This window comes from Epargyreus clarus, unplaced genomic scaffold (genome assembly GCF_041222505.1).
Source record: "Epargyreus clarus isolate Ecla_fem2 unplaced genomic scaffold, WU_Ecla_fem_2.2 ptg000032l, whole genome shotgun sequence".
NCBI classification, from domain to species: domain Eukaryota; kingdom Metazoa; phylum Arthropoda; class Insecta; order Lepidoptera; family Hesperiidae; genus Epargyreus; species Epargyreus clarus.
The window spans coordinates 5,988,073-6,002,502 of record NW_027332237.1 but is presented as its reverse complement, the minus strand read 5'-3'; the positions used below and the strand labels follow the sequence as shown (position 1 = coordinate 6,002,502).

At 34.1% G+C, this 14,430-nt stretch overlaps 1 protein-coding gene across 1 annotated transcript in view; it reads right to left on the bottom strand.

The window, feature by feature from the left end:
• LOC140755181 (protein Wnt-4) overlaps nucleotides 1–13,921 on the bottom strand; it is a 107,012-nt gene extending 93,091 nt beyond the window's left edge. Inside the window, exon 1 of the mRNA XM_073090400.1 lies at nucleotides 13,452–13,921. Coding sequence (XP_072946501.1) covers nucleotides 13,452–13,519 — 68 coding nt within the window. The 5' untranslated portion in view covers nucleotides 13,520–13,921. The remainder of the gene's footprint in view (nucleotides 1–13,451) is intronic.
• Between the last annotated feature and the right edge of the window lie 509 nt (nucleotides 13,922–14,430).

The following is a 14,430-nucleotide window of genomic DNA, read 5'->3' as shown; positions in this document are numbered from 1 at the left end:
CAATAGGTTAATCTAATTAGGACCGTAACGTGATCGATGACTTCCGATGTTATTGAGCATAGTGATGGTCGAAGAGCGAGAGCGATTTATATTGGGTACTAAAATCGCTGCCGCTTATGGCTTTACTTCGGAATTGCTACAGGTACTTAATTTTAAATGCAAGATAAATAGATAGATAGATAGATAAAGGAATTAGGATAATTTGAATCTTTAATAGTGAATTATGATAATAAAGAGCGTTAAGAATGCAATTGGTAACATAAAAATACTGTTTGTAGTTCCAATAAAGTCCGTTGATATCCAAATCTATTAATATATTTATAAGATACACAATATTTAAAAAAAAATAAAAAGTATCCATATTGTTTCTTTACATGTAAAATGAAAGGTCTACTAAACATTGGTATTTTCGAACAAAATTCATTTTTATACAAGATTTTTTGTTCAAAATCGTTTAATAGAAACTTATCGAAATTATTTTAACCATGATTAACCACATTTCGGAAATAATTTACTTTTTAAAGTCACTGTAGTGATGTCCCAGTTCGTCAGTGATAGAGTCAGCCCTTAAAGGGTGGCATAACTGCACTAAATGTTATTTTTAGACACTCATTTCAATTTATATTTACTAAGAATGTCTTGCGAAAAGTTCCTGACATATTTATAGTATTTTTTCACTTAAATCGAATATTTATTATACAAACGTAAAGTTTAAATTTAACATTTATAAATGACATAACTTCGCACCCGCCCGCAATATGTTGAAACCTTTGTAAGCCACTTTCATTTGCGTAATTATCCTAAGAGTGCTTTATAACTGACCGCATTCGAGTCATAAATTACTAGTTAAAGCCACAAGTGATGTCTCAGTACCTCAGTGACAGAGTCGGTCCTTAGCAAGTGATATACCTGCACTAAATGCAGAGTTATTTGGAGAGACTTAAATAACTCGGCTAGTTTCCTAGTATTCAGTAGTTTTAGACGTTTTCTTCGCTGCTATATTATTTTAATAAAATTGGCCGGTAACCAGTGAAAATATTTTTTTATATGAAGATTGCTAAACTGGGCAGCAGTGGAACATGAATCCTTTATTGGACTCGGGCTCGTCACAGAGTGACAGTCATTATGCCCACAGCGATAGCCAAGTACGGATTGGTAGACATCATCTTTGTGAAGTTTTTAAAAGAATTTTAAGATGTTTTTCTCTTCGCCGTTTTAAAGTAATAGGTAAATTTAATAAGCACATAATTTTGAAAATCAGAGTTGCGTGCTTGCTCGAACCTCGGATCTCCAATTCAGAGAGCGAGTTTCAAAGCACTAGGCTACCACTGCTTTTGAAAACAATATCAATATTTTAATTCCATGTCACATTTCATATCATTTAATTCCATATCATTTAATTCTGAAGGAATAAAAGATGTTCGAATATCCTAAAATAATGGTGACAAGAACTCAACTCTACATAAGGACATAGAAAATTATGCTCAGTTTAATTAATTAATATTATCTTTGTTCGCCCTTGCTTTATTTTTATTAGAAATATTTCGTCCTTAGCGAACATCAAAGCTAAAATAATGTAGAACGAAACTCCCTAGAATCAGAACGGTACCAGTTTTTGGATTTCCAAGAAGCTTAATATCCAAAAGGACAACACAGATACAATAATAAAAGCCAATGAAATTCCTAGTAAAATGATACGGTATTGGCTACGCTCCGTTTGAAGTGAACGATGCGTTTATGCTAACATCTGTACCCCGTAACCAATGTTAGGTACGGGTGTTACTACAAGCTAGTAACGATAAGCGACGATAGGTAAATACGGCAATGTCCCTGTTATACCGGGATCAGAATACGAGCTACGGTGTCCCCGGCCTGTCGTAGGAGGCAACTAAAAAGAGGCTTCTGGGATTGCGGGGAGCTCGAACGGTCCAACAAGTGACCCTAGACCGGCGGTATGTGTGGTCGCATACCGTCGTAAATACAGAAGTGGAGAACGCCAAGTTCACCTGGGTAGAGCCTGATGGGACAACACGTTCAGAGGAAATAGATTGCGTTCCGTTGGAGATCCCGGAGTCCTCTTCGCAGAGCTCAGGATGACCACCAGGAGGATTTAGTGTGATAAAAATTCCACATAACCCCGTGTCGCTCCCACGACACTACTTGAGTATCTTTTGAAGGTTTCCTCCTCGTTAACAAAAAAGGTAAATACTGCAGATTACTTCTACAATACAATTTCAATCCCTACATGTTAAATTGTGTGATGTTGTTAACGCCTCTAAGGCCATCACCAACGACACCCTTTGAAAAGAAAAAAACAAAAAGTAATTATAAGTAGAAGATCGAGGTGCTCGCGCCTGACACAATCGATCTACATTCGTCGTCCAAAGACGAGTATGCAGACACTCACCGAGATCTGATATCCTAGCATATATGCCTGGCCGGGAATCAAACTCGCAACACTGCGTATCAGCTCAATATAACTAAACAACAATATTCCACATAAAAAATAATGTAAAAGATGAAATCCATTCACAACTTTAACACTAAAGAAATCATTTGACGACCCGCATGGCGGAGCGGCCACCATACCGATCTGACGCGCAAAGGGTTCCCGGGTTCGATCCTCGGCCAGACAGATGTCTAAATGATGAATTTAGATTTCTGTTTCTGGGTCTGGGTGTTTGTGTATTTGTCTATGTGTGTGTCCATGGAACCCACGTCACAGGGAATCCTAGTGTAGGGCTGTGAGTGTAGAAAGCGTTTATTTTCTATTTCTACTATAAAAGGTTCCGTCGTTTATCTCTTCCTGTCAGACAACTCACAATACCCGCTATTATTAGTATTAGCCTCATTGACAGTTTCTACAGGACTTGCCAACTTGGGGGATAACTAAGAAATAGGTATTGTAAGGTTCTCAGGAAAGAATAGTACTCAGTTCCAAAGCTGAGCTGTAAAGGGCTGAAATATTGTACTGTCTTGCCCTTGTAGGGCTGACAATAACCTAACTATGGAAACACTGTATTAGTGTTTCCACTCAGAATTAATAAAGGGTAAAGGAATTTTTACAAGTAAATTGTAATATTTGTCGTTCGAAAATGGCTAACTATTTAGAATTAAAATATAATACAAGTCAGTCAAATGTCATAATAATCAAATCAAATCAAATCAAATCAAATAGTAGAATTTTCATTATAATCATGCCGCTATTCATATTCAATTAATATATTAAGTATTATGTGAATGCATGACTAAAGTATTATTGTTATTATTATTATATCCCAATCAAGAAACATCCCTCCACACTAGGGTAAATAGCGTATCTTTTAAGGAGAATTCTATTCTGGGTCTGGGTGTTTGTCTGTTCGTCACGACACAAGAAAAAAATTAGCGTACAGTCCTACACCCATTGGGGTGTACGAGCCGCATACGTATTTTTTATATAGGAGTAGCAGACGAGCATGCAGTCCACCTGATGGTACGTGGTTACTGCCGCTCATGGACAACTATAACCAACCCCAGATAGGATTAGATATTCCCACCTGAGGTCCGCCACAGATGCGCCGCTACCCCTGAGCTGCTGGAAGCTGGAACGCCTCGGAAAAGTATGTCTCCCTTACCACATCCTTCAAACCAGAACACAACAGCGCTTAACACTGCTGTTATTAGGCAGAAATAGGTGTGGCGGTGGTGCCGCAGGGACGAACACAAAGGGTTATCCACCTTCGAAATATACGTATACCTACTCTTCAATTTCAGTAGCGATTTTGTTTTACAATCCAGTTAAAGTTCAAAGCACTCAACACACAACACAAGACAAAATATTTTGAAAAAAAATGTAAAAAATAGTAAATCCTTAAAATAGTTAGACTTAATCCGCGAGCCTCCCATAAACAATGATCATCAGTATCGTACGCCATCGTTTATTTTGCAACAAGCAAACTTTGTGACCGGATTATAGGGGTAGGGTTGCCACAAGCACTTTACAAATTTACCTATTTTTATTTTTAATTTAAAATATATTCCATAGTAGGTACAAAATATAATTATTACGATATATTTTTTTTATTTACGTGTACGTATTTGGAATAAAAATTATAAAAAAAAACTTATTTATTTTTTTACTAGTTAAATTTATTGCAATAAATAAAGAATTGTAATATTAGGTCAATAATAACAAAATACGTATTATGTTTTATTATATAATAGAAATATGTTAATAATCTTAATAAAAAAATACAATACAGTAACTTAATTTTTTTTTTTTAAACAAATTACAAAACATTAACTTACTTAACTTTATAAAAAAAAAAAAAAAGAAAAAAATAAAGAATTATTTTTTTATAAAGAATTGTCTTCGCGCTTGATTGAGACCTCTGGTGACCCAAGAGCTGGAGCTTACCTCGGTCAACAAATAAGTTTGGCAATACAACGAGGTAATGCTGCTAGTATCTTGGGTACACTACCGCGGGGCAGCGATCTGGCTCATTTATTTTATTTATTATAGTTTTAGTTATTTTTTTTTTGATTACTGTAAATATTTTTATTTCTATTTGTCTTAACTTTATTAAAAACAAAATTAAATTTGGTAAAAAATTAAAATAAGTACTGCAAAAAATATTACATATTCCAATTAGTGGCAGCCCTATTTTCCTTCAAGTAAATAGTATTAATTCGAACAAACAAACCCATATATTACTCTTAATAAGGTGATACGCAACATAGTGGTAATGCTTTGGACCGATAAAGTTGTCATTTTAATTATTCTAAGAAAAGACCAGATTATTGAAATTAAGTTTTGGACGGATATAGGTGGTTAGACGCAGGATATTCTGCCATAAAGTCAAATTAAACTCGTAATTTACTACTAATTAGACGTTTGAATAATTAATTTAAAAGTTAAGGCCAAATTATTTTGTAATGCAAGTTTAATGGGAATATTTCTGCCTAATAACAAAAGTTTACTGGTGATGTATACTGTTTTGAAAAGTACCTGTGGTAAGACACTTATAAGGCGTTTTATCTTAGTCCTCAGGGGTCCTCAGCAATCTGAAGGTGACCTCAGGTCGAGGTCTAATCTTATCTGTGGTTGATTATAGATGTCCAAGAGCAATCGTTGTCAATTATCATCAAGTAGACTTTCTCTCGCGTTTTCTATCAGTTTATATATTTTTTATCAATTTATCTGAAGTATAATACATATAACACACACATATATAAAGCATAATATATCACTTAACATAATATTTCACTTAACATTAAAGTAAGTTAACTTGCACCACCATTCGATAAATAACACACATTATACGTAGTTAAAAGGAACAATAACTTTAAAACTAATGCCAATTATATAAATAACAAGCTCAGAAAATTGGATCAAAAGGCAAGATGCCATATAAAAAAAAGAACTCCGCCAATATCACCATTTTACAAAATAGGGTAACACAAGACTGAAGTTATGCTAGCGAACAGAGTTATAAATAAATCGCTTTGTAACGTTCGGAAAGTACCGGATACAACATCAAAGTGTTTGACAAATATTTTGAAAAAGCGCGCGTACTTTAGACGTTTTTATTATATTAATTGATTTCATAATTGTGCGCAAAATTTCTTAAGAACAGTAAATTAAGCTTCGTTTCGACATATGGCATTTTAATATTAAATTGTACTTTAATGTTAGCATTTTTTAGAGATCAAAACAAGACGCCACACAAAAAATAAGTCAGCAAATATCACTATTTCACAAAATAGGGTAACACAAGGCTGAAGTTATGCTAGCGAACCGAGTTTTAAATAATCGCTTTGTAACGTTTTTATAATATTAATGATTTTTAAAATTGTGCGCGAAATTCATTAGAGATATAAAATTGAGTTTCATTTCGAAATATGGCATCTAAATTTTAAAATAAACTTCATAATTTTTCTATTAAAAAAGATGCCTGAATAATTGGAGTATGAATTGAACTAAAAAATTGCGAGCCGGGCAATTGCTCAAGGCGGCAAGTAAGGGGCGGCAAAGTTGCGGGCAGCTGAACGAAGTAAAAGTTAATATAGCACAGTTTTTGGCATAGCTCCTTTATTCGTGGACCTATTCAAGCAAATATCATATTTCATCTTAAAGAATATGTATTTGCCGACATATTCCAATGTAGGGCCGCAAAGTTCCTCCTTTTTCAGCATAAATAAACCCTCCAGCACTATCTTTTACTTATAACGTATCATTGTAAAGGGCGGCAAGAAATATTTTTGTCCATATTGTCTTAGTCAAATCTAAGGACTAAAGAGCAGAATGTGATCAAGTTACTAATAAATTAATTACATTCTGCTCTTTAGCTAACACACAGAAACAAGTGTTTTTTTATAATATAGGAGTAGCAGACGAGCATACAGTCCACCTGATGGTAAGTGGCTACTGCCGCCCATGGAACTCTGTAATCAACCCCAGATAGGATTAGATATTCCCACCTGAGGTCGGCCACAGATGCGCCGTTACCCCTGACGACTAAGCTGGAACGCCACGAAAAAGTCTGTCTCCCTTACCTTCAAACCGGAATACAGCAGGGCCTAACACTGCTGTTATTAGGTGTGGCGGTGGTGCCGCCGGAATCGAACCACAAAGGGTTCTACCACCTTCAAACAATGTAACAATGGTGCCTGTTGATATATCTGTTAGAAATATATTCAAATTATTTAATTATTTTAATTACTTTTGTAGGGTTTGTTATTAAATAATTTTGTCATTTTCATGATTTATAATAATAAGTGCCCATTTATATAGTCACTGACTGGTACGATTGTATGAGTTAGCATAAAAAAGAAAAAAGAATGCTCTTGACGTTTGAGTTGTACTTAGCGCGGGAACAATAAAATGTTGAAAATTACATCAATTAATAGTTTTATTCTATTATATCATTCTAGTGGAATAATGGTGGTGCCACACAAACGAAGACCTCTAGTTATTTACTATAGTGCAAATAAACAAGCCAAATTCCACGAAAACATTTCGTAGACTGTTTAAGATGAGTTATAAATATATTACTGCAAGATACGCACGGGAACTACCGGATACGGCGACATCAAAGATCGGTGACAAACTGACATCTCAACATGTTAGAACATGTGTTGCGTAGATCAAAAAAATATGTTGATGTTCTATAAATATACATAATCATATAGGATAAGCGATAGCGAGTTAAAAATTGGTTTCTCAATCTGGTGGTCCGAGGTTCAAATCACCATTTATTTTTAAAATTATGTACACATTAGAAATTATTTATCACTTGCTACATCGACAACGATTTTTAGAACTAAAAAAAATGTTATCTAAGATGAGTGAAGTCTATTAATCTGCGTTTGGCCGGCGCAGATAGAGTATAGCTTAAATCCCTCTGACTCTGAGAGGAGACCCGTGCTCAGTAGTGGGTCCAGCAAATAAGAGTCACAATCACTGCAATATTTAAAACGTAGAGTTCTTTGACTACGGTGGCTGCAGCGTAATGCTTCTTTCGGTAGGAGTCCGGGGTTCAAATCTGATTATTGAAAATTATGTGCGTGATGTTATTAATGCATAATGTATATGTAACAGTAAATGTTATTTTAAAACATAGACTCGTTCCTTAAACTTAAGTGTAGACATATAAACACAACAGATACGAGTATATCAATTCATCATAATATGTAAATGTATATCAAATAAAAAGTCGATCGTTCAAAACCACTATGGTGACCATAAAATGCGTTACCAAAAAAAAAATCTGAAACAGCTTATGATGAAATAAATATTATATAAATATTCGCATTAATTTTCTCGGTTTAAAAAACACCTAGATGTATGAAAGTTCTTTAAAAAATTGTCAAATGTTTGGCCAAAGTGTGCACTAACCTAAATCTTTCTCACTAAAGAGAAATATGTATAGTTACCGTACTCCTCCGAAATGGCTTTACCGATTTTCACCAAATTTTATATGCATATTCAGTAGGTCTGAGAATCGGCTACTAACTATTTTTCATACCCCTAAGTGATAAGGGTTAACATTTTTGACCCTTAACATTTTTTTATTTATATGACAATACAACGTTTGTCGGGTCAACTAGTAAAAGAATAATAATCAAAATATCTTTAACATCATCTCATTCAATACTAGCAAAAATCTATATTAAAACAAATTTATACATTCATATAAGTCACAGGTCACACCGATACGATCGACAAAGCTTTCGAAAGCTTTGGAAAGCTCAAAACAAAGGAAACTGCAACGTTCGTAAAATGTATGCATCGCAAACAGACGGACGTGAGTTTTATTATATTGAAATTTTATCTCGCTAAATATATTGACAAATAAGTCTTGGGCAGTTGGTGAGCTTAAACTTACTGACGACTTACTTACTTATACAGTTATACTTAAGAATACTCCACAGCAACTTCAAATAGTACATTATTTACCCACTTGTATAAATAGTATATTGTTTGTACACAATTTGCATTGTTTTATGCGTTTGCGCAGGATAGAGAAAGTAGTAAACCAATCGTATGAAAATAAGTTAGTTACAAATTAAATTTTCAAGAATACGCTAAAGATGTTTAGTCTTATTCAGATTAGCCATCCTGAGGAATTAAGAATAGTAGCCCATTTGTACTTCAATCTTCTTCATTTAAACAAATCCCGAATCAAGACCATATCGATCACTCAATCAATTTCAATGTAATTTTGTGAATTTGTACGACTGGTTTTGGCTTGAAGACAAGGTAAAGGTTTGAAGATAGTAGAACCCTTTGTGGTTCGACTCCGGCGGCACCACCGCCACACCTATTCCTGCTAATAATGGCAGTTTTAAGCGTTGCTGTGTTCTGGTTTGAAGGGTGTGGTAAGGGTGACATAATTTTGCGAGACGTTGCAGCGTAGTCCTCAGGGGTAGCGACGCATCTGTGACCGACCTCAGGTACGAATATTATGAGCGGCGGTCACCACTTATCATCAGGTGGACTGCATGCTCGTCCGCTACTTCTTTATTACAAAAAGATGCAAATCCCGCAATTATATGAATATAAATTGACAAATTGCCCTCCAGAAATCTCTCCGTGCAGGTGTTTAGTACCAATAATATATCTATCTATTATCTATCTAACTAAATATAGATATCTATCTAGTAGTAAATATGTAGATAGATGTATCTAATCAACTCAATGGAGATACATTTTCATAGATCGCCATGGCGCCTCATTTGTTACCTGTACATTAAAGTAACAATAATTTAGTTTACCTCCATAAATTAGAGACTAAATCCCGGACAGTTGGCAAGCGTGAACATTGCATGAAGTATGCGTAGGAGTTACCGTAAGACTAATTAACTACTTTCGGTACAGGTTCATTTAGTTAGACGTTTATTACTGCACAATGTGCTTCCGTCAGTTACGAGTAAATTAGGTGACGGGGTAGTTGACGGAATTCACAAAAATATTTAAGGTATTTCAAAGAATTTTTCTTTTGTTTTTTTTTGCTGATGTAAAGTTTTTGAAGTGAAATCTTCTTTAGCGGCATTCTGCACTATTACACGTGGCCTAATCAAAAATTCGTAAAACTGCAGAGCTAACTGCAAAAGTGAAGATGACAGACGGTGTCAGCAAAAAATGTCAACGGGTGTCAGTTACATTTTTTATTTATTATATTTTATTATTCAGGTTCAGTTTCGAAAATTTTCACTTATGCCAGCACTCCCGGAGTCACTGTTATAATACTAAAATAGGTATGGCGGTGGCGCCTCCCAAGTCTAACCACAAAGGGCATTACAACTCCAAAACCTATTTTACGAAAGTCTCGGAAAGCAACATTTACCATCTGGTGGACTACAACTTCTTTGCTGCCTATATATTACAAAGAACCTCTGTATCTAGTTTTCTGCCTCAAATCTATCGCAAACTATATTAAGAATATCTTCCATATGAATTGATCGCCTTCCCGACCGAATAGTAGAGTCTGTACCAAAATTAGCATATTAACTCTAATCATATTTCCTACGAATGCTCTTGTAATAAAAGTTTAACTAGGCCTACATAATCAGAGTATCTATCCTTTTGATTTTTTTTAGGATACAAAGTTAATGAAGTATCATATGAGTATTTCTCTATTTTAATCAGCAGATTCGGTGCTTTTTACAATGTAATATAAACTGATAGAATTGTTTGAACTACAAGATTACAAATTTTCTAAAATATTTTTCACTCCGAATATTTTGCAAATGTTTCACAGAGAAGCCTTGTAAGGATAGCATTTACACCGTCTAGATATTTTCACAATTTTTTGATTAAAATATGGTGGTAAGAGTGTATGTTCTTTTTTAAATGTATGTAAATAAAATATGATTTTTCAAATCAAATCAAATCAAATCTCTTTATTTGTGAATACAGGTATTAAAAACACAGGTATTAAAAAGTTACATATAAAGATTGGTACATATTGCTTCAGTCTCATCGTTTTTTTAAACTACCACTATCAGTCATAGATTAGTAAAGATTACTCACTCCTAACAAGAAGGTGAACCTAGTTTTGAGAATTGAAATAGTTACGTAAAAAAGTTTTGCCACGTCTCCGTGCTAAAATGTCCCTAAAATATTTGAAATAATTGTTTATTTATTATGTAAATTACGCAGTATAAGTTATTTATCCGTAAATTTTGTCTAAAAATGTTATTATTTGTCAAGAATTAAAAAAAAGAACTTACTATAATAAGCTGTTTGTGGCTTCATTCAATTTCAAGGCGGCAAAGTATCTTTACTAATCTATGCTATCAGTATTAATTAATAGAAATAGTTGAAGGTAAATACACCACAACAAGGCAATATCTTCTTCAAACGACCAGTCTATTACAATAAGTGGACATATTATATTTTTTAACAATTTTAGCAATCGTGTCTTAGACGCTCATGGTATTTTTTCATACTGATCAGATCATTGCATTATTTTCCTGTTTTGTCTTAGCTACTTTAAACCAAATATAATGTGGCCTACACTCCCATGCACGCACACACATATTTAGTGACTGCATCTATTACGTAAAATCCATTTTATCTGTGTATATTTATTATTTGTGTAGTATTTATAAATCGGAAGAATAAGTTAAATAACAAATATTTTGTGTACTAATTTTATTGTGTGTTGTGTTTATACTAATTCCATTCAGTTACAAAAGTAACTAACAGGCTTTGTCCTTTCAAACTTATCGCTGAGTTGCGATGGTGTCAAGGAACCGCTCGACATTCACAAAATGAAGAGAAGACACTAATGATTTTATATTTAAATTATATGTATTGTGAATTTTAATTACAAATTTAAGCTGACATATCCCTGTTTTGCAAGAATAATTTCACAACTCAAAATTCATTTTTCTGATACAATGTAATCCCAAATATTTCCTATATTAATGTGTCCTAACAGTACTGTGGTACATAACTACTTAAAATTGTATTTATCATTATTTTAATTCTCATATAAATAAAATATTTTCAGACAAACACATAAATTAATTTTAAACTGCCTCTCCTGGAAAATTACCTTTTTTACTTGTGCCGTTATTCTTGCAAAGCAGCTATATCTATTACTAGTTGCTATCTTTGATTTAAGCAAAGTATAATAATAATCATCTCTATTAAATTTATTAAAACGTTAGGTACAAACTCTGTGGCATTTTTTTAAATAGATCATTTCTGTTGAATTTATTTAAATTGATAAATGATGTATGATACCTATAATGAATTCTTGAAATTATAACTTTTATATATTTTCAAAAAGCGTAGTGTGGTATCAAGGGTAGTGTGGTATCGGGGTTCGGTCCCTAGTTAGATATTTCAAAGATTAATTAAGGTTTCTAGTCTGGGTCTAAGTAACTAGTAGCAAATGATAATACACTCCACCTAGTGGTATGTGGACATTGCCGCCCAGGACAACTGTAAACTTATAGAACATACGATTTTTTTTTTTATAATATAGCAGACGAGCATGCAGTCCACCTGATGGTAAGTGGCTACTGCCGCCCATGGACATCTGTAATCAACCCCAGATAGGAATAGATATTCCTACCTGAGGTCGGCCACAGATGCGCTGCTACCCCTGAGGACTAAGCTGGAACGCCTCGAAAAAGTATGTCTCCCTTACCACACCCTTCAAACCGGAACACAGCAGCGCCTAACACTGCTGTTATTAGGTAGAAATAGGTGTGGCGGTGGTGCCGCCGGAGTCGAACCACAAAGGGTTCTACCACCTTCCACGATTGTGAACATACGAACTCTACTCAATCTTGAGGACTAAGATAGTGATCTCATATGTCAGTCAGCAAACATCGACACCGTTTCACCGAAGTGTTTTACACTGGAAATAGAAGAATTTGATGGGTGTGGTACGAGAGATATACTTTTCCGCGGCATTCCAGCTTAGTCTTCAGGGGTGACGCATCTGTGGCCGACCTCAGGTAGAAAACTAACCTTAGCTTGAGTTGATTACAGGTCCATGGCATTAGCAACTTACCATCAGCTGGAATGCATGCTCCTCTGCTACTCCTACATTATAAAAAATATATTCTACCATTCTATTCGGTGTGGTAACTACAGAACGAACTTCAAAGGATTGTAATTGGCTGTTTTACGGTTAAACTCTCAAAGTTAACTTTTAAACCGTGACTTAACTTAGTTCATATTCACCTGCACTAGTTTGTAGTGCAACATAAATCGTGTTTTGTTTTAAAAGCCCGTGTCCGAAGTACAAAAGCGAATGTAAACAATTTATTATTTATGTTAAAACTATTTATAGATAACCCAAAAAGTTTCCAGATTATTTCTCTTAACACAATCCCTTGCATTGTAGTTTATTTTGATAAGTCAGGTAGCCGGTTTGTTGCTCACTATAGTTGATAATGATAAAAGTTTACTAGAGTAGCTACTTTTTAACCGACTTCTTTAAAAGAGTTTCTCAAGTCGACTTTATTTGAAATAAAATATTTTGTATTGAAAAAAAATACACATTATGTTTGATTATCATTTTTGTGTTTTTTTCAGAAAACAATGTTAATATTATCTTTAATGTGTTTAATAAGGGAATTTGGTTACCAGTTCATTCATTTCTGTGCTAAATATAGAGTTCATAATAATAAAAAGTTTTGATTTAAAAAATGCTACATTTTTCTAAGTACCCAGGAGATCATCGTAAATTAAATGTAACGGTTTTTATTTTTCGACTCTACCAAAGTAATAATGATAAAATAGTGCTTAAGTGTGTTAAAAAGTATCTATAAATGTTTATTTTGATAAGATAATCGAGAAACCGGTAGTTTATCCCCGACTCTACCAAAGTTAGGTGATAAAAAAGTAATTATATTTGTTGCGTACAAGAAGTAGCCACAAATCTCTCGACACATAATAAAAGTTGGGCAATCAATTAAAATTGTTTAACTAATTAATCACTTACCACCAGTTGCCCATAACAGCTTGGGCAAGCAGCACGCAGAAACACAGTACTTTCCAAAACAGCTTCATTTTCAAGTGTTTTCAAAACCACGAAAAATCTCCAAAAACACTCCAAAAAGTTATCCGAACACTTCACAAAATCACCGCATAATCAAAACATAAACATTACATTTCGCTCAAAAACTCAAAACAAACAATAACCACAACATAACTGCGTTAAACAAAACAAATTTTTCAAAAACGCAAACCGAAAAAAAAACGGGAAAAAAGCGCAAAACTTTCGAACAAACTTTCTGTGTATTTAAATCGCACAAAAAAAACTGGCTGTATAGAAAAATTGAAAGCGGGATTTATTAAAAAGGTTGTGTTCTTTTTATGAAATTCGAAAAAAGATTGTAATAGTCGGTTGCGGGCCGAGCGACGTGCTTGCGTTCCGCGCGCATGGAAACACAAAACCAGACTGGCTTGCTTTAAGTCTGTTGTAAGTATTCCATAGGATTCGCCGTAAGGGGAAGGGTCGTAATGGAGGGCGTGTAATGCAATACAACACTGCATGATTTCATCCTTTGTAGCCCTTACCACGTTGCGCCAAGCATTGGTTACAAGTTACAGTAAATGTCAAAGCGAAAGATTTCGCAACTGAGCCACAAAGATCGCTCGAGAACTTATAGTAAACTTGAGCAAAAAAATGCTAAGCTACTATCAATTTAAGGCTTAAGCCGTCGTTGTGGATAATACGCAAAAATATTACTGATGCTCAAAATGATTACTGATCGAAAGAGTTTACGGCTATAAATATTTGCATAATTTTATTTATAGAAACCAGCAAATAGTCACTTAAAGGGTTGAATGATATCGTATATTATAATTAAGTGAATAAATTTAAAGGGAAGATTCTAGTTGTGCGAATATTACAGATAAGCGTTAAGATTTATTTAAATCTGTAGATAAAAGGACATGAACAAGTTTCCGCCTTTAAG